At 44.7% G+C, this 17,351-nt stretch overlaps 4 protein-coding genes across 11 annotated transcripts in view; 3 read left to right on the plus strand and 1 right to left on the minus strand.

Moving 5' to 3' along the window:
* The window catches only part of LOC128889678 (protein GDAP2 homolog), a 32,912-nt gene extending 28,014 nt beyond the window's left edge, over nucleotides 1–4,898 (plus strand). For all 3 annotated transcript variants that reach the window (XM_054147524.1, XM_054147526.1, XM_054147525.1), the window contains exons 10-12: nucleotides 448–502; nucleotides 943–1,086; nucleotides 1,176–4,898. In XM_054147524.1, coding sequence (XP_054003499.1) covers nucleotides 448–502; nucleotides 943–1,086; nucleotides 1,176–1,241 — 265 coding nt within the window. In that variant the 3' untranslated portion in view covers nucleotides 1,242–4,898. The remainder of the gene's footprint in view (nucleotides 1–447; nucleotides 503–942; nucleotides 1,087–1,175) is intronic.
* A 131-nt stretch (nucleotides 4,899–5,029) lies between these two features.
* LOC128889680 (2-acylglycerol O-acyltransferase 2-A-like) lies at nucleotides 5,030–9,030 on the plus strand. 3 transcript variants are annotated; one of them, XM_054147528.1, is made up of 7 exons: nucleotides 5,030–5,515; nucleotides 6,915–7,209; nucleotides 7,288–7,562; nucleotides 7,625–7,811; nucleotides 7,889–8,088; nucleotides 8,170–8,397; nucleotides 8,894–9,030. In XM_054147528.1, the coding sequence occupies exons 2-6, from the start codon at nucleotides 6,983–6,985 to the stop codon at nucleotides 8,328–8,330; spliced, it is 1,050 nt and encodes a 349-aa protein (XP_054003503.1). In that variant the 5' UTR covers nucleotides 5,030–5,515; nucleotides 6,915–6,982; the 3' UTR covers nucleotides 8,331–8,397; nucleotides 8,894–9,030. The 3 variants fall into 3 exon arrangements, with proteins under 3 accessions (XP_054003503.1, XP_054003504.1, XP_054003505.1); XM_054147529.1 differs by lacking the exon at nucleotides 8,894–9,030 and having other exon boundaries at nucleotides 6,895–7,209; nucleotides 8,170–8,330; XM_054147530.1 differs by lacking the exons at nucleotides 5,030–5,515; nucleotides 8,894–9,030 and adding an exon at nucleotides 5,675–5,895 and having other exon boundaries at nucleotides 8,170–8,330.
* Nucleotides 8,681–11,798, minus strand: LOC128889679 (kynurenine 3-monooxygenase). The gene is made up of 11 exons (XM_054147527.1): nucleotides 11,529–11,798; nucleotides 11,346–11,415; nucleotides 11,047–11,237; nucleotides 10,928–10,976; nucleotides 10,443–10,530; nucleotides 10,204–10,375; nucleotides 9,793–10,044; nucleotides 9,585–9,674; nucleotides 9,132–9,272; nucleotides 8,912–9,073; nucleotides 8,681–8,822 (listed from the first exon to the last, which is right to left on the minus strand). Exons 1-11 carry the CDS (start codon nucleotides 11,577–11,579, stop codon nucleotides 8,727–8,729), a joined length of 1,362 nt encoding a protein of 453 aa, XP_054003502.1. The 5' UTR covers nucleotides 11,580–11,798; the 3' UTR covers nucleotides 8,681–8,726.
* A 423-nt stretch (nucleotides 11,799–12,221) lies between these two features.
* The window catches only part of LOC128889677 (uncharacterized), a 29,989-nt gene continuing 24,859 nt past the window's right edge, over nucleotides 12,222–17,351 (plus strand). For 2 of the 4 annotated variants that reach the window (XM_054147520.1, XM_054147521.1), the window contains exon 1: nucleotides 12,222–12,766. In XM_054147520.1, coding sequence (XP_054003495.1) covers nucleotides 12,376–12,766 — 391 coding nt within the window. In that variant the 5' untranslated portion in view covers nucleotides 12,222–12,375. The remainder of the gene's footprint in view (nucleotides 12,767–17,351) is intronic. The other 2 variants (XM_054147522.1, XM_054147523.1) reach the window with 2 other exon arrangements.

Genomic DNA, 17,351 nt, shown 5'->3' on the forward strand with positions numbered 1-17,351 from the left:
GGAAAGACTCTAAAGTTTCGCGTCTTAACTTCCGTCGTATCTCGATTTCAGAAAGAACACGCGGAACGTGCGAGATTAAACGTACTTTCTTCGCTTTGATTGCTATCAACGATGATTTGCTTTGTCGTAGATAGATACGAGCACGATCATTCACAGAGATTTAAATGACGTCTTATCTTTTTATATGCGTCACACGACACCGTGACCGTGAGAATATAGATTTATAGATGCGTGGAAATGATGCAAGAGCGATGGAAATTTCAGACAGATAAATTGCCTCGGGTCGAAGCAAATTTTTCAGAGAACTTACGTCATTGTCTCTCGAGTTCTGTTACCAAAAAAAAAAGAAAAAAAAAATTCCATTACTTTTGTGAATCGGCAAACTCCTCGCGAGTCGGTCTGCAATCTTCGGACTGAGTCAATACAGTTGAACTATTTTTGTTACAGGTATAAGAAGAACCTCAAACACTTTTACATTATCCATCCGACTTTCTGGACCAAGGTACGTACCGATTAGCGCTCATCCTCAAAATTATTATACCCCGGAGGAGTAATTGTCCATCGTTGAGTATGCTTTCGAGCGAATCGTGCTGCTCGCCGATTACGAGCATCGATAAAATACAATTTAAAGACGCAGAAATATTCCAAGCAAACGCCGTAGCTGCTTTTCCCACGTTTATGTTCCAGAGCGAATACACAATTCGCGCGTGCGATCGTATCGAATCTCTTGACCTTCCGAGAGTCAGTTTGCATATTCGTAACTGGCGGCAACAAGCTTAACGTGTATCTTTGATGAACCGATAGGATAATTATCATCGTGCGAACTTAATTTTGCGTTGTTCGGGGTGTCTGAAACGGAGTCGAGCAAACAGTATTAGGTGGAAAAGTGCAAATCAACAGGCACTTTTCATTTTTTTTTTTTTTTTTTGTCAAATGTTACAGATGATGACGTGGTGGTTCACGACGTTCATGGCTCCGGCTATCAAGCAGAAAGTTCACAGTTTACCCGGCGTGGAGTACCTCTACGAAGTTATGTCGCCGGAGCAGTTGGAAATTCCTGCTTACATCACGGAATATGATATGACGGTGAGTATTTGTAATTTCTCGCGTTGGTACCGGCTATGAATCAGAAAAAATAGAAAATAAATGTAAAAACGGGAACCGGAATATTTCAGATAAACGGCATGAGGTATTACCAACCCGAACCAGTCATGTCGACCAGTCCGTCGACGTCCACGTAACTCGCGAACAAGATTCGGTTCCCAGCCAGCGAATCGCTGGTCAGGACCAAGTCGGATCGACTGTTCCACGCGATGCTGGTACAGTTGTACACGCGTGTGTTCCTCGACTAACCGTCGTATACCCATTTCGTTCGTTCCACCGACTCTGGACTCCAATTGGACGAGAAACAGGGCTGCCGTTCGGACACGATCGTCGTCACGATCGGATGGTTCGTTCGGGCCACCACGATAGCTCGCCGTTGCTTTGCCGAAGTGCCTCGCGATGGATGGAACGCGAACAGAAGAGAGAACTCGTCGTCGGTGCTTCGCGCGACTACTTTTTACGAACTGATCGCTGAAAAAAGTCAAGAAACCACTGCCCATCCGTCTCTCGCAGTTTCACAGAAAGAACAAAATTCTCCGCCGATTCAAGGAAACTGGAAACACTGGCGGAGAAGGAAAAAAAAAAAATTCTTATTCGCTCGAGGCGAGTATCGATTGCCAAAACACCAATTAATCAGTATTTTCGTCGTCGTGTTGCCGTCGGTATAGGGAGCTTCGACCTGTGTTCTTGTAAATATTACGCTGTTCATCGTTACGGAATGTAAAAACGGAAGAGACGACCGCGTGGAGATGAGCGTCGACGACGAAACGAAGCGAATGACGGCTTAATACGAACCGACGATCGCATTCTGTTATTTTCTTATCCATCGTTATACAGCGAAGAGCGTCTATTTGATTATTGTACGTCGTATTTTATTATGTAACGTCGTTGACAAATGATTAGCGCCAGCTGGCGCGGTATTTTCGATATGTAAAACGGTAGAACGTGTAACTCCCGGGCAAGAAGGGGAAGATGTAGAACGGCTGGTTCCTTCCGTGGTGCTACGGCTTCGGCGATTTCATGTGAATCGTGGACTGTGTCATTCGACTCGCCGCGTAGAACTGATTAACAAGTACGCGGGAAACGTTCGCGTTTATCGATAACGAGTCGAGGTGTCAACGTTCCTCTCGTTCTGTTGTTCGTCGACGGGAATTACGAATGGTCTGGCGGCCGACAAGCTGCTTTATCGTTGGAGTACTCTGTTACGAATTACGTAACCGGTACTAAAAGAATTACAGGAGATTAAATGGAGCGTTAATCTTTAGCGGACCTAGGCGAAGAGCGGCGACACTCTATCGATTCGTCATCGACGCGTGGATAAGTGGAATCTTATGGCGTTAAAAGCTGAGTGCCGAGGTCGTACTCGCGGTTCAATTCTAGATTAGATGAAGCAATAAACTTAAGAGCTTTCTCGCGATGTATATTTCGGGAGACAGAATCGTTATACTCGTTGTTAAGCATTTTTAGCGTTTGAAGATGAAAAACAAAGTTGATATATATGTATATAACCGGCGTCGATTAACCCATTTCTTTCATTTTCCCTGTATCGTTACACCGCGCAAGGTCACTCGTGTTCCATCTCTGACCAGCTTCTAACGCGTAACGAACCGGAAGCAACTCGATCGTTCACTGGTCGACCAACAGACGCGAGGCAATGGAATAATTGGCCGTACTGCGGTCGGAGATGCGTATTAACCACGTAACGTTACTTCTGATTAGCTCGATTACGTCTTTTATCGTTGAACAACATTTTTTTATTACATTTTTATTGCGTTGAATGGATGTTGCGTTAGGATACGTTAGATATATATTTATTGTACGGATAGCGTGCAGCGTTTCGTTAATAAAAATAGAAAACCTATTTCTCCATGCGTCGAACGGGCAAATTGGACGATTTATTTTTAATATTCGCTATCGACGCGTGTCTCGGCTACGAACTTACTTTCGACCAATCTATGCGAGAGACTCGACGCGACGAACAATGTAAAAGTCGCCCGTCGCGTCGTTTCTCACGTAAATTTTAACGTTTTACGTTCAACGACCCCACTGTCCGTCCCTGACAATCGTTTCTAGCAAGTAGGGAAGCGTCGCGCAAGACATCGTCCAACCATTCTCGTCGTTATTGACGCGCACGTCTCCAGAACGGGTGTCGCATACGAAAAATTGACGAAACAAAACAGAAGAAGTTTGCCTGTTATAGTTTCCGTCTTTCTGTATGCCTTTGTGGAAACAACGAATAGTCTACGTAATTGGGATCGTTTGGAAGCGAAGCTTAACGAGAATTGCGCGCAATTCCGACGATTAGGCGTTGTCCTTGTCGCGACGGTGTAATTAATGTTGAATGGGCTCGTGCGATCTAACGAGGGAGATGTTGTGAGACAGTAAAACGTTAGTGGATGTCATAGGCGAGGCGAAGATTGTGACAATATGTGAGTGGGCGCCACGGTGCCCAAGATTTTATCGTTTTTTAAAGTCCTAATCTAGTCGAATCGCGCATTCCATCGCGTCTGATCGGAGTTACGTTTGCTAGAGAAATAGGAACGGTACGAGGTAGTCGAAAGAAGAAATTACTAATGGACTACGCTAGGACTTTAAAATGGGCTGATTGAAAACATTAGGCTTTACGCTTAGAAGATTACCTATGGCTTCGAGAAACAATTCGACCGCTACGCGGTTCCTCCGCATTTAGGGAACCGCGATCGCAAAGGGCAGAACCGAATGGGAAATGCTTGCAGCAATATGCGGCGGTAGTTTCGATCGGTCCCTGTTACCTTAGGATCCCGAAATCACGTTTACTTTCCGAACTTTTCTCGTCGTACACAGCTCTGCGAGTGTCGCAACACGCTTTCTCGTGGGAATTCGAGCGAGCTTCCGCTTTGATCGGGATTTGTTGGAGGGCGATTCTGCATGAAAGAGTAAAGAGACAATTTAGAAAGCCGTATTTCTTCGTACGCGTTTGCTTTACCTTTCCATTCAAAATCACCCACTTCGGAATTGTTCGTTACAAAACATCCTGTATATCCGAAGTACGAAATTGTTAAGAAGCACCGCGATATGGTAATAAATTTTATCGATCGAATCGTACCAGGGTCGAAACAAAAATCAACTTAGCCATCGAGGGTGTATCTCCTCCAACGTACCCTCCCTTTCTGTGCAAAAATATTTGGGAGGGGGTGGTCGCGAACGGCCAATTGATTTTGCTTCGATTGTGGTATCGAAGTGTTGAATCCGAACGGCGATATTGGAAATGAATTTTATATGAAGAATATATAAGCGATTGAAACCAAACTACAAGCGTTTTAACAAATATTAACGGTCTTTCTTAAGAGAGTAACCAACCTCTTAAAATAGCGCAAATCATAGTTATCGTGTTAATTGCGAGTTTATAAGATACCGTGCAAATTTTGTACGCTCGTTACTCTTCCTTCAAGAACTACTGAACAAATCGTAACGAAAAGAGGGAAATGTTTCCGTTTCCTTTTTTTTTTTATATTTACATAAGTAACATTTTTATAAGCAAGAAGCGAACGTCGGCGCGACGATCGTGTTTCGCGGGAAACGAGGACGGAAGTTTCGGAAACTACACGTGCATTATGTATGTATACGTATGTATAACGATATACCGGTTAATCATTGTAATTGTTGTCGCAATGGTATAGATTCTAATTAATCGAAGTATATTTTTCTCTCGCGTGCCGATGCACGGCCTCTAACAGCTGACACCGCATCCTTTCATCTGTTTTCTGTTTCTTTTTTATATAGATCGAGCAATAAACGTTTTATTTGAACAAGAAGCGTAGAACAATTTCTGTACGCGCTTCTATTTTGCACTCCATACATCGCATATCAGCCTCCTGAAGATATTCCAACGATGATGTCGTACGGTCCATCTTACAACTAAGGACGCTGCATGGCTCAGGGTGAACGGCTTCTCACGAATAAGATCGAAATACTTATTCCTCGTTCAGGGTCACATGTGGCCAACTTTGAGTTATGGTGGTATCGGTTGCCGATCACCTTGTGCCGGCGCCAGAAAAACGTGAATCCTTCGAACGAGCGCTCACCATCGTTTCCCAAGGGGGCCGCTGCTTGCAGGCCGCTTCATCATTGATTCAACCACGTGTATAGGCGCATGTAGTACATACGCACGTATACGTGTATTCGTGACATTCACGCTCGCAGTCTTTCCTGTTTCATTCCCGCGGCACCGAATCAGTAAGCAGTGTGACGCCGAGCAAAGCATTTCGCTGGTTTCCAGAGAATTTCTCATTCGACGATGGTGTTTCATCGGTCCAATTAGATCGCAGTTGATCGAGAGGAGAAAACATTCTCGAAGAATTGAGATCGAAGCAGAAACAGCGAGCCAGGCGCTCGGCGGCTGCGTAAATGGCCAAGAGTCTCCGTGTAACAGGTAAGAAAGCGTAACAATTACGGAAGAACGTGCGCACGAGAATCACCTGAAAATGTCTATTTTGGTGACCGTTTCGAAACGGTCCAGATAAAGATTCATCCGGTCACTTACCGCCAACAAAATTCTGCGCAGCGTGATCGCTTCCTCCTTAGTGTACAAGTGGATAGTGGTTCGGTAATTTCGGAGCGGGAACCGCTCCGATCATGGAGCACACCTTTTTAAACTCACGTTACAATTTTAAAGAAGGCTTCAGTTTAAATGAAATTAAATCCTTCAAAGGAAATTCTTATTCGATAGATCTAGAGTTAAACAGGATACCGTTGCGACCATACATTCAACATTAAAACCCGATACTTGTTGCTGACTTGTCTGTTGACAATGCAAGTATAGTTTTTGCGTCATCGCCGATCAGTTTGTATTTTTTGTCGTGTCAATATTTGTTCCGCAAAGAGAAACTGAAGACCCTCCGAAGGTGATGTTTTTCTGACTCGCATAAATTAAATGACATCTACCAGGCGTGAATTTTGGATTGTTCAATCGTGGATCTTGCTACAAGCAAAAATGCAATTTGTATGAGTGGAGTCACGAGTTTTCGGCCAAATATAGCACACTTTCACTGTTGCGATTACGAGTCCAAAGTAATCGGTAATCGCACGGATGAATACGTTACGGTTACGATCAAATCGTGATTGCATTCCAATCGTATCGTGACGAATTTTGATTAACGTAATCTAAACAGCAGAGTTTGCGAAGAAGAAGAAGAATGATGACGAAGAACGATCAACGAAGAGCTATTCCGACGTGTGATCGTCGATTTCTTCCTTTTCTCCCGATGCACCTCTATAAATAATGCGTTTGCATTGTTGTAAGGGCGCGCCGATTCAACGCTGTCGACACAACGGAAAGACGTTTCGACCAGAGGTACATCGCGACGAATGTTCGCAATACATACAAATAGACTTATCTCCGCAAAGTTAGTCATACGATCCGCGCGATTCGTATTTCTTGTACAGTTGACGATTGAAACTTGTGGCAAGTTATCGAAATCGTTTCGCAACGCCTGCTTAATGTGAACCTTGAACGCTAAGCTATTCACTCGAGAACCTTGGAGCATAGAACTCTATTTTTCTAAAGGAAACCACGAGGTTAATGTCTTTCATAAATAACAATCGATGGGGTGTCGACATCACAATGATACAATGAGCACGCGTAAAACGACGATTCCGAACAAGTCCAGATATAAGACTGATAAGATACCGAACGCGCGTTAATATCGCCATAATTGCTGTGCCATTTGAATAATAGTTGAACTGTCGAAAGGAGTTCATTCCACGAGAAATACACTTGTGAAAATCGTTGGTAAACGTTACTTTTGACAGGTGTCGCAAATTGTTAACAGGTGTACAAGAAGGATTACTCTGATGACGCCTTAAATCCAAACAGCGAAGGGAACGACACGAAAGAAAGATGGAAATCCTGGGCGTGAAGTTTGCGCCGTTAAACGTGTCCCTGAGACGAAGACTCGAGACACTTTCGGCAGCGACATGGATCGTTTTCTTTGCATTTGGGGATTTCTTCGGGTATGCTATCACCGCTTATCTCCTCTTCTGCACGGAGACTCTACGGTATTTCATTCTGCTCTACTTCGTCTGGATGTATTACGACTGGGACACGTGTAATCGAGGCGGTAGAAGGTGCGTACGATTCGAATAGTTATCGCGTTGCCGCGTTGGAGCTGTTAGAATTGAAATCGGTCCTTTCTTCTATCGTAGGGAATGGTACACGAGATGGCTGAGAAAGTGCACGTGGCTCCGTTACTTTTGCAACTATTTTCCCATCAAATTAGAGAAAACCGTTGATCTGGATCCGAACAAGTCCTACTTGTTCTGCAGCTTTCCCCATGGAATTCTAGCGATAGGAACTTTCGGTGCTTTCGGAACGGATTGTCTCGGCTGCAAGGAAATGTTTCCTGGACTGGACTTCCGGGTCATTATTCTGGACCAACACTTCAGAATCCCTCTGTTCCGCGAATACGCTTCTATGAACGGTACGTGACGACCACAACTTTCCAGCTGTTAATCATTCAGATCGATTTGATTTTGAACGCAGGTGGCGTCAGCAGCACCGCAGAAAGTTTAAACTATCTCCTATCGACGAAGCCTGAACCGCCATTCACTGGAAGAGGAACAGTTTTAATCGTCGGTGGAGCGTCGGAAACTTTCGAATGTAAACCAGGCACTTATCGTATCCTCGTGAAAAGAAGGAAAGGCTTCGTGAAGATCGCGCTGAGGAATGGGTTAGAATTATTAAAATTTACGATACGAATGACAAAATAGTCTTCTCTCCCTTCCCTTAACTTATTATTATTCCTAGGACACCTCTCGTACCTGTGTTTTCGTTCGGCGAAACGGATGTATACGATCAGGTTTACAGGCCAAAGGACTCGTATCTGCGGAGAGCACAGGACTCCATTCGGAAGAAAATAGGTCTAGCTCCGGTCCTTCTGATAGGACGAGGATTCTTTCAGTATTCCTTTGGTATCATCCCACGTCGAAAACGTCTCACTGTTGTCGGTAATGATCTTATTTTTATTTTTGATAGTTTTCTGCTATAAATCGATTAATGGCCACATCGTGATTATTTTTTGTCCTCAGTCGGCAGTCCCTTGGAGTTGCCAAAGATACCTGAACCAACTCCAGAACAGGTCGACGAATACCACCAGAAATTCATAGATCGCTTGGTCGAGCTTTTCGAGAGCCACAAGCACAAATACGTGGAGAACGCCGATTCGGTAACCCTGGAGTTGTTATCGTGATACGGATTACCACGCAGTAGTGATACGCGACGAATCTGTGTATCTTTGTGGAAACTTTCGAGAGAAGGTAGAAAGACGATTGTTTAATCGAAATGTGAAGATGCCTAGGAAATTTATATAAAACAGATAGCATTAAGGTGTCAAGTTTAATCATATTTTATCATTCGATTATTACTCGACTGTTAAAGAGGATATTTCGAGGCGGAGACTTTATACGAGACTTGCTCAAGTATGGTTACAATTTTATATCGCAGATTTAGAGTACAGATCGCGAACAGTTACACAAGCAAAAGGATCGATTACGTAAAATTACGATTACACGCCGCAGTAGATATTCTTCGCTTGATACTGTATTATCTAAATCCTATATGGTTAGAGATTGCGCATTTATATCTATTACAACGCATTCTTCCATGTGTACTTATCGGCAATGGGCATAAGCAACACTGCGAAAATTATAAGCGCTGTACACCAAACAATTCTACGTAATATCTGCGGGAAGAGAATTGTTGTTCCAGTAAATTTTCAACAATTTCTACGATTGTTATGTTTTCTCATTACAGGTATTCTTTTTCATTTACCTTGTCTTGCCATTCCTTGTTCGAAATGCAGTCGCGGAATTTCATCCGCGAGAAGTGTACGGTACTGTACAGAGGTATCCACTTGCTCGGTATCCGTCGGTAAAGGAACGTGTCCAAATGTTTCCGAAGAAGAAACAACTTTCTGGTCACCAAATCTCTCATCTGAAAGTTTCGTAATGTAAAAGATAGGGAACGAGCGAAATTTGGGAAATGAATTTACCTCCACGTAATTGTACATGGCAAGATCGCATATTGCGTGGGCATCGTCGCATCGTAGTTCGGAGAACTTTGGAAGAACCTTGTCGAAGTCTGAATCGTAACGTTCCATCAGCTCGTCTAACAATAAAAGATCCTCGAATCCCTAATGGAAATCGATACGTTAGAATCCGAAAGACGATTATCGCGATCCATACTATACGGTATCGAATGAATGTACTCGTAAAAACAGTGAGAATAACTTCAACGCTACCAACATTCGGTAAATTAAATGCCTTGTTAAAAAAGTTGAGCGATTAAAGTTCCGAAGCTAAGTAACTTGACCTGGATACGTTCAACGATGAATCCGAGTATTAAAATAGAAAACTATTTGTACGACGTATTATTATTATTTTTTTTTTTTTAGAAACTCGTGCTCGCGAATGTGGAATCCTTCGATCGATTGAACACGACTCACAGCGTTCATTCCTTGAGCGTAAAAAGGTACCATAGCGTGAGCAGCATCGCCGATAAGTAGAGCAGTTTTTCCAACGTGGTATGGTTTGCACTGCGACACAATTGCGAGAGATTAATTAATTAAATCGATAGGTTTCCCTGCAGTCGCATCTTGATAACCGATAGTTGTTTTTTCGTTGGAGGAATTAAGAATTACTTCAGTGCTTCACCTTAATAGAGATCAGCGTCTTGGGCTCCCTTTTAAAATAATCATTCACCAGCTTATCCCTGCCTATCATACGCAGAAGATCAGGGAACTGTTCTTCGTAGAATTTCAATAGAGCCTGCGGTGTCTTCAACTTGTCGAAGGTCCCGAATGGCGCGAATATATTACCGGTAAAAGTGCAGTCGTCGTTAGGCAGAGCTATCATCATGAATTCGCCTCTTGGCCAGATGTGAAGGTGATTCCCACTCATAGCAAACTTAAACAAACATATAATTATTTTCGAACAGCAGGCACGGCTTACGTCAGTGGGTGAATGGTAAAGCGCAATTTTGTGTTATCGCAGTCCACTACAGAAATAATTACCTTGATACCTACTATCCAAAAATATTCATGAGTGCACGACGTAAAATCTTACCTTGTTATCTTTCCCAGCAGGAACGAACAATTCAACGTAACCGTGCTCGATATACTTCTGGCTGCAATCGAAAAGCGGTCTCTTCGTCATTAATCTCCTGATCGTCGAATACGCCCCGTCCGCGCCGATGATCAAATCCGATTCCACGTCCTCGATGGTTCCAGTTTTCGTACTAGAAATTCAACTGACGCGTAACGACGAGTAAACTCGAAGGATTCTTCGAATGAGAAACACCTTACTCTAAGATTTTCAATTTTCCATTATCCAGATCCGCGTCTACCAGTTTCTTGTTGAAGCGTAGATTCACTTCCGGATACTTCTCGGCGGCTATTCGACCAATGCATGATTAGCTATCTACTTTACAAATTAAATGACGAGAATCTTCACAACCGTACATTTCCCTTCTTCTCCCTTATACCCTAAACCCCTTCACTTTTGCTTAAGACTTGGTACACTTCGATATTTTCATTCTAAGTGTACCGCGTTTCAATACCACACGCGTTTCACCCGCAAGATTGTCCGAAGCATAAGACAGCATCGACAAGGAATCTGATACGCTAGAATTCTTGCGGCTTCACGCACTACCGCGTCATCGGATATTCCGCGGCGGTTTTTTCAGTTGCAAAGCGTCTCCGTTCGTTCGTGTTCTTTCAAAGCGAAGTGCAACCGTATTAAAATAACCTACTGCGAAGTCGCGAAGAATATTAATTTAAAATTCACTCACCGTTTAACAAAACCACGTTTAGATATCGTCTGCTGACCGAATAAATGCACTGCAAGTCAAAGTACAATTGCGATGTCATTTTCTGTGTCACAAGGAGCGAGAAAATTGTTATCACTTACGTTTCCCCTGACGCTATCATAAAGAATTTCCTTCAGAGTGCCGTCTTTGTTGTGGAGCATTCTTCCATACATAGGGATGCCATGCTGATCGACCACAGCCTGTTCGAGGCCGACTGCCCTTAAAGCTTCGCGTCCTCTGGCCGACAAAGCCAGGTCGATGCTCTGTCCATGGGAATCCTGCACTCTAATATCTAAAAAAAGATTATTCTTCATTTCTTCTGGTACTAATAAAAGCGTGTGACGCTCTACGACGACGCTTTTATTCGCGAAGATCAAGAAATCACCATTGGAATATTTACCTGTACGGTATTCGTACACGACCACCGAGTGGCCCTTCTTCGCGAAGAAACAAGCCGCTAGTGCACCAACCTAAAAGCCGACTTTTGGTACCAATCGCATACAAAATTCTCGTTTAAAAGCGCAAATGACACATTTGGAATTTTTGTTTTCTTCCTTGAAACTGTTTCAGAACGAATACGCACCAAGCCACCCCCTACGATGGCAACTCGCGACTTTCGATCGGCGTCCGTCATGGTATTCCGCGTTGCACCGAAGCCACTGATCGACTACAGTGAATCCCTTCGAATTGCTGCAATTCACAACCGTTAAGTCGTTGCAAGATCCTCCCCACCACCATTTTACGCCAGGTAACCTCTGCGTTCTCTCCGACAGGTAACAAACGATATCGCAGGTTAAAAAATTCACAATTCGTTTGAATATAATCTAATCGCAAGATACTTTTGTGAAAGTATCAGTCAAGAATTGAACTTTTCCTTTCCTTAGGTAGTATTTATTACATTTCCCTAACCGATAAGATAACACCAGAATTAACATTTTCAGCACTGGTGGGAACTGGTAATCGGTATTACTCGCGACGAAAGATTGTCCGAACGATCGTTCGTCGTGAGTAATAGCGAGCTAATTTTATTTCAGTACATATTTCTATGGAACTTATAGTTTCGAAGATATCCGACGTGGTAATAGTTATTGCCCTAACCTGTATATTTTTATCGAATATCATAGCTCGGTAAAATCGATAAAACCGCTCTCCCAAGCAGCTCTCCCCACACCGTCATCGGAGGGTTGCCATCAATCGTGCCATGGTAAACTCGTTTTTGTCTTTAACATGTGCGAGCAACAGCAACGTGAGATTATTTTTGAGAGATACGTCGAGTACAAGAGTTTCCAGATGTTTGAGTGGGATCGAAGCGAAGGAACCGTCGGTGCAGCATCCCCTAGGATGTCCCCCGAAGCCCTCCTGGTCGCTCGCGCCAGGGGGTGGCGCGAGGAAGCTGAAAACGGCGACGTCCTCGCACGAGAACGGTGGAGATGATCGTGACGGGTGGCGTGGCCGTCGTGGTTGCGGCGCTGTCCGAAAAATCAAAAATAGCCGGTGTGCCAGTCAGTGCGGCGATGTCGACGGCGAACGACGTTTCGGCGGTACGGTTCGGCCGGTGGTGGTGGTGCTGGCGGAGACGAAGGAGGAGTACTACCTGCAGGTCAACGATGCCGATGGGATACTCGAAGACGTTCGTTCTTCTCGGTATACTCTCGGTGATATGCGCCCTCCTGGGCACCGTGGACGCCGTCGCAAAGACGAAATCGGACGAACCGCGTGGCAAAGGGTCTCACAAGGACGCGGAACCTGTCATCGAGGAAGTCAACGCGAAGCAACTCGAGCGGCTCCTCAACGAGAAGGATTTTGTTGCCGTGTATTGGTGTAAGTGTCCGCCAGGAGACCGTCACATTTTCACCCTTACGCGGTAGATTCCCTTGCGGCGTACATTTTCTCCAGAGCGGCCAGAGGAAGGTCCTCTTTTAGCGGGGGTGGAATCGAACGGTGATCGTGATCGCTTTGCCGCTGGTAACCTTCAAAGTCTCCTTTATTTCTTCGCGCGTTATAATTCTTTTCAAGGATAAGGGTTTTTCGAAAGCATCTTCCAATGTATTTTTGGAAAGAAACGCTACGTGAACTTCTGAACGAGTAATGTATAACAGTTCTATATTATCTTCCGAGGGATTCGGGAAGATATTTCGGGAAATCGCTGTATCTAGAGCGAAGAAATGTCAGATATATTTATGAGCACGTGTCCCGCTTGCACGTGCTCCTAACAGGTGAATTAGATAATTTTTGGAAAGTTGGATTATTTTAATTTATTCGACGAGCAACCCCCCAATGATTAACGCGGTGAAACGTTTCGTTCGATACGTCTATTCGGAACGGTGTTCTGGATCGAGGAACTTTCATGACTACTAATTTTTGGAAATACGGTTCAACTATGTTACGAAAGTGGGTTCAGAAAATACAAAATCAACGCTACGTCCGCCGACACGTGGCAGAGCTTCAACCTTACGTAACTCGTCTATAGCGTGCCCTTTTGATTCTCGTTTGGCCATCGAATTCTTCGGGGTACTTCGCACCACGTACTCTCTCCCTCTTTTCTGCCTCCTGCATTCCTCTAGGTTCAGCGACTCTATTACAATCTGAACCTCGATTATCGAAAGTGATCTGCTCGGGAAAAAATTTGATTGGAATTAGATTTTATATATTCGCATTTTACAGTGGTGAACGCTCGATGACGATAGAATTATCGTTTAAATTCTGATCGATACACCTACGTTCCCATCGATATATTTTTTTTTAAAGTAACGTTTTCGAGGAAGGGTTGAACTTTCTTCTCCATAGGTAAAATTGTCTCGGCCACGAAAAGCCGCATGTACCCTCTGTCGTTCTTCTTCTGGTCTTATTCTTCGGTGTCAGCGAATTATGTAATCCGTGGCCGTGCTGTAGTGGGTGTCGATGAAAGCCAGAATTTCAGAACGGGATTCGTCATTGAGATCGTTCTGCGTGCAATGACGACAAGTGAGTCGTCAATATGCGAACGGTTTAATGTACCAAGACGGGGACGCGCGTGTGCGTGTTATAAATAAATCTCGCGGTAGAAGATTGACGCTTCTGTTACCCGTTCGAGTCGCTGGCTTAACGTCCTGTGCACGTTTGTTTCGATTAAAATTGGAAAAAGATCGATCGTATCGATCGTGGGCTCGCAGACCTCCGAGACATATTCGTTCCTTTTTTCACGCAACTTTCTGCCGTAATTTCGAATGGTTCCTGAAGAGATATCGTCATCGAAGTAAGAAATTATACAGCTAGCAACATGCGCGTCATGCGTACGGATTGCGTTCGTATGACAATTAACAACGGGTATTAAATTCTCTCCTCTTGCCAAGTGGACTCAGTCCGCTCAGTAGGACAAGCCGTCTCTGGTCAGACGCAAGATTTCGCGACCAACTCCGAGAATGTAATAATTGATACAATTGACCGAACTGTCGGATATAAAGCGAAGAAATAAAAAATTGCTTCAGATCGATTAAAATCGCACTTTCGCAAGCAAGAGCTGCCCGCTAGAGGAAGGCGCGAATTTTCCCTGGAGCAACCAAATGATTCGAGTCGAAGATAAGGTTACGGTTCGGTTGGTGGCTGGGAACTTAAGAAGTTGATCAGATTTGATTACCTCAATGGAAACGCAGCGGCCACTGACTCACCGGTGTGACGCACTCGTACACAAATTAGTCGCGTCTTGGTATATCAAGACGCGTTGCCAGCCGTTGATTTAATTTCATCGATGCAATGGTGACGCTCTCGTTGCGCTTGAAAATCGTGATGATAAGAAGTTATGCTACAGATATACAATTTGCATCAAAATCATTGGAACTTTCGTCGAATCTTTTTTACAATTTTACAAATTTATCTTAGGTTAGACACCCTCCCTATTTCATCGACGAGATCGTCGAATCGAACGATCGAAGACGAACGAACGTTGAGAATCACTGTGTCAGAAATACGGTAAACTAGAGCATGACGATCAACGTGGCACACGCAACGGTAGCATCGGCCAGTAAGGGCTAGATCTTTCGAAGCCAACGGGCAACCCTCTTGACAACCTGTTCTCCCGACGCGGTCGCCGCATTCTTCTCGTGATTTACCCCTGAATCACGTTTTCATAATACCATCTGATGTAAGAGTCCAACGACGAAATAACCAAGATGACGCGTTGAGAACTCGGGAGACAACCTTGCCAGGAAGAAACGATGTCGTCTCTCGACGAGTCCGCGCGCCCGTTCTTCTCCGCGCATCGATCGCGACCCCGTCGATCGAGATCGATCCCCAGAGAATGCACCGAGTCGCTCCCACCTCCCAGCTTTTTTTCGGGAAACGAGGTTTCGCGTTCCTCGCGCTACGTTCGTTCGCCACTTCCCAACGATTCGTAGCCGCTTCTTCGCGCAATGACGTAACGAACACTCTCAAAATACACCGGTGGGACTCGCGATAACTTTTCGTGGCTCTTTCACGCGGCTCCCGTAAAAATAGTACGCTAGGAGATAGGGACGCCAAATCTCGCACTCTCTTTCTCTCTTTCTTCGCCGGTGGATTATTATTCGGGCATTTTTAGAGAAACCCTCGGCCAGCCGGGATCTGGTCGATCGGCAGGAAAGAGCAATACTCGAAAGCGCTGTTAGCAAGGCCGGCGCTCCGGTAGCCGCCGCTTTTAGCACACGTTCGAGTTATTTTAGCTCTTGCCGCGGAGCATCTCGCTATCGTCTCGCCTGAAAACATACCGTCCTCGGCCACCCTGCACACTCGCAGTTCTCAGCCGTCACGAGAGAGACCATCGTCCTGGAGACGACGCCGATCCTACACGCAAGCCCTGTTTCGAGGAGATCGAGGACGAATAGTCGTCGAAAGACCTGGACGAGCCTTTACGAAGGCTAGACGCGAGAAGACCCGGACGACGAGCTCGCGAGTCGAACCTATTTCCAGCCGCCGTGTCCTCGCCTCTTCTTCACGCCGCGAACTGAGCTTTTTCTTGCTTCGTGTCTCGTTTCGATGATATTCCAACTGGGAAAAGGGTTTCCTCGAATCTGATTTTAAAATGTCGAACGTAGGTTTCCTTTCGTTCAAACTAAATTAAGATGATCCGCGTGAAAGGACGCCTCTCGTATAATAAGCGTTTGATACTTAGGGGAAAACGGAAGTTTCGTCTTACTGCGTTATGAGAGCAGAGCGATTATAAAAGATTCATGACGCGCACCGGAAGACGCGGACCTCTCGAGTAGGTATTTCCAGATGCGCTCCCTCGTTCGGAGCTTCCCGAAAGACGGGCTCTTTCCGCCCCATCAATTAAGGCAAAGTCTCCCCGACTTTCGGCTGCGCCCCATTACCGCCCTGACGCGCAAACGGGACGGTTATCTTCCGATTGCTGTAACTTATTATTAGAAGCAGTCTTTGAAGTTCAGTTTAAAGTATAGTTTATTTGAGACATTTCACCCTCGGACTATGTTTCTTGGTAAAACTAACGAACGTCATTGTCGAACGCAACACGAGCTTCTTTCCCCTTCTCCTGTTAAAATGAGAAGTCGTTGTAACAGAAATACATCCCATTGACTTACAGATGTTTAATTTGACAGGCACGAAATGACTTTTCAACGCGTATCCTTCCACTAATAAACAATCCCGTTTTACTAGACGCGCGTAACTCGAAATTTTCCATGTATTCAAAGATGTATCGAACTGGATTTTCGACTCGGTTATTTAATAGCGGACGAATCATCGTTTTAGAAGCGATCTTGTTGTGTCTACGACGCTCGACCACCTGTGCGCGGCGAGACGTAATTTAATTATTAGCTTGCCAGGAAAAACTCAGAATGAGAAAATTGCTAATTCAGCGATAAGCACGCTTGATCCTCTGCCAACAAATCGCGTTACCCATATGTATATACGCGCATGTGTATATGTACGCGTTATTATACGTTGTTTATTCAGCAGTGGATGGCCGACGTGTTTGTTTGAGCATGTCGTTGCTACTTAAATCATAAACTAGTATTTTCTTTCGCATTCTGAGATCGCTTAACGGCCTGTTAGTAGGAGTGAATATACCATTCTTTATCTGCGGTGGAGATACACGAGACATACTTCCATTGAAAATTCAACAAACCAGGCAGTTGCGACTCGACGAAATATCGAAATTTCTTAGATCTGTTAACGTTTTTATCCTTGAACGAAAGATATACGATCCACAGGTTTCGCTCGCGCGCGTTTCCGTCGGAGAATAGCGATCGCTGCACGTGCTGGAACGACACCAGCGTCCGCAGAACCACACACAGGTTTACCTGAGCGGTAGCGCAAGCTCAGGACACCCACGCTTTGTCCCCAATCGTTGGTTCACGCTTTGAAGCTCACCAATACCGACACAATCGCAGACTCACGCGTCTACGCGAGACAAGAAATACGACCGATTGAGTGG

The sequence above is a fragment of the Hylaeus anthracinus genome, unplaced genomic scaffold (assembly GCF_026225885.1).
Source record: "Hylaeus anthracinus isolate JK02 unplaced genomic scaffold, UHH_iyHylAnth1.0_haploid 11997, whole genome shotgun sequence".
Taxonomy (NCBI): domain Eukaryota; kingdom Metazoa; phylum Arthropoda; class Insecta; order Hymenoptera; family Colletidae; genus Hylaeus; species Hylaeus anthracinus.

What these genes read in the sequence shown, in the direction of transcription:
- LOC128889680 (XM_054147528.1), top strand. Translation starts at nt 6,983, where the DNA reads ATGGAAATCCTGGGCGTGAAGTTTGCGCCGTTAAACGTGTCCCTGAGA. An exon ending in TGTAATCGAGGCGGTAGAAG is followed by an intron (nt 7,210 to 7,287) that starts GTGCGTACGATT and finishes CTTCTATCGTAG; the next exon opens with GGAATGGTACACGAGATGGC. An exon ending in AAGATCGCGCTGAGGAATGG is followed by an intron (nt 7,812 to 7,888) that starts GTTAGAATTATT and finishes TATTATTCCTAG; the next exon opens with GACACCTCTCGTACCTGTGT.
- LOC128889679 (XM_054147527.1), bottom strand. Translation starts at nt 11,579, where the DNA reads ATGACGGACGCCGATCGAAAGTCGCGAGTTGCCATCGTAGGGGGTGGC. An exon ending in ATGATAGCGTCAGGGGAAAC is followed by an intron (nt 10,977 to 11,046) that starts GTAAGTGATAAC and finishes TTTGACTTGCAG; the next exon opens with TGCATTTATTCGGTCAGCAG. An exon ending in CTGCTGGGAAAGATAACAAG is followed by an intron (nt 10,045 to 10,203) that starts GTAAGATTTTAC and finishes TGTTTGTTTAAG; the next exon opens with TTTGCTATGAGTGGGAATCA.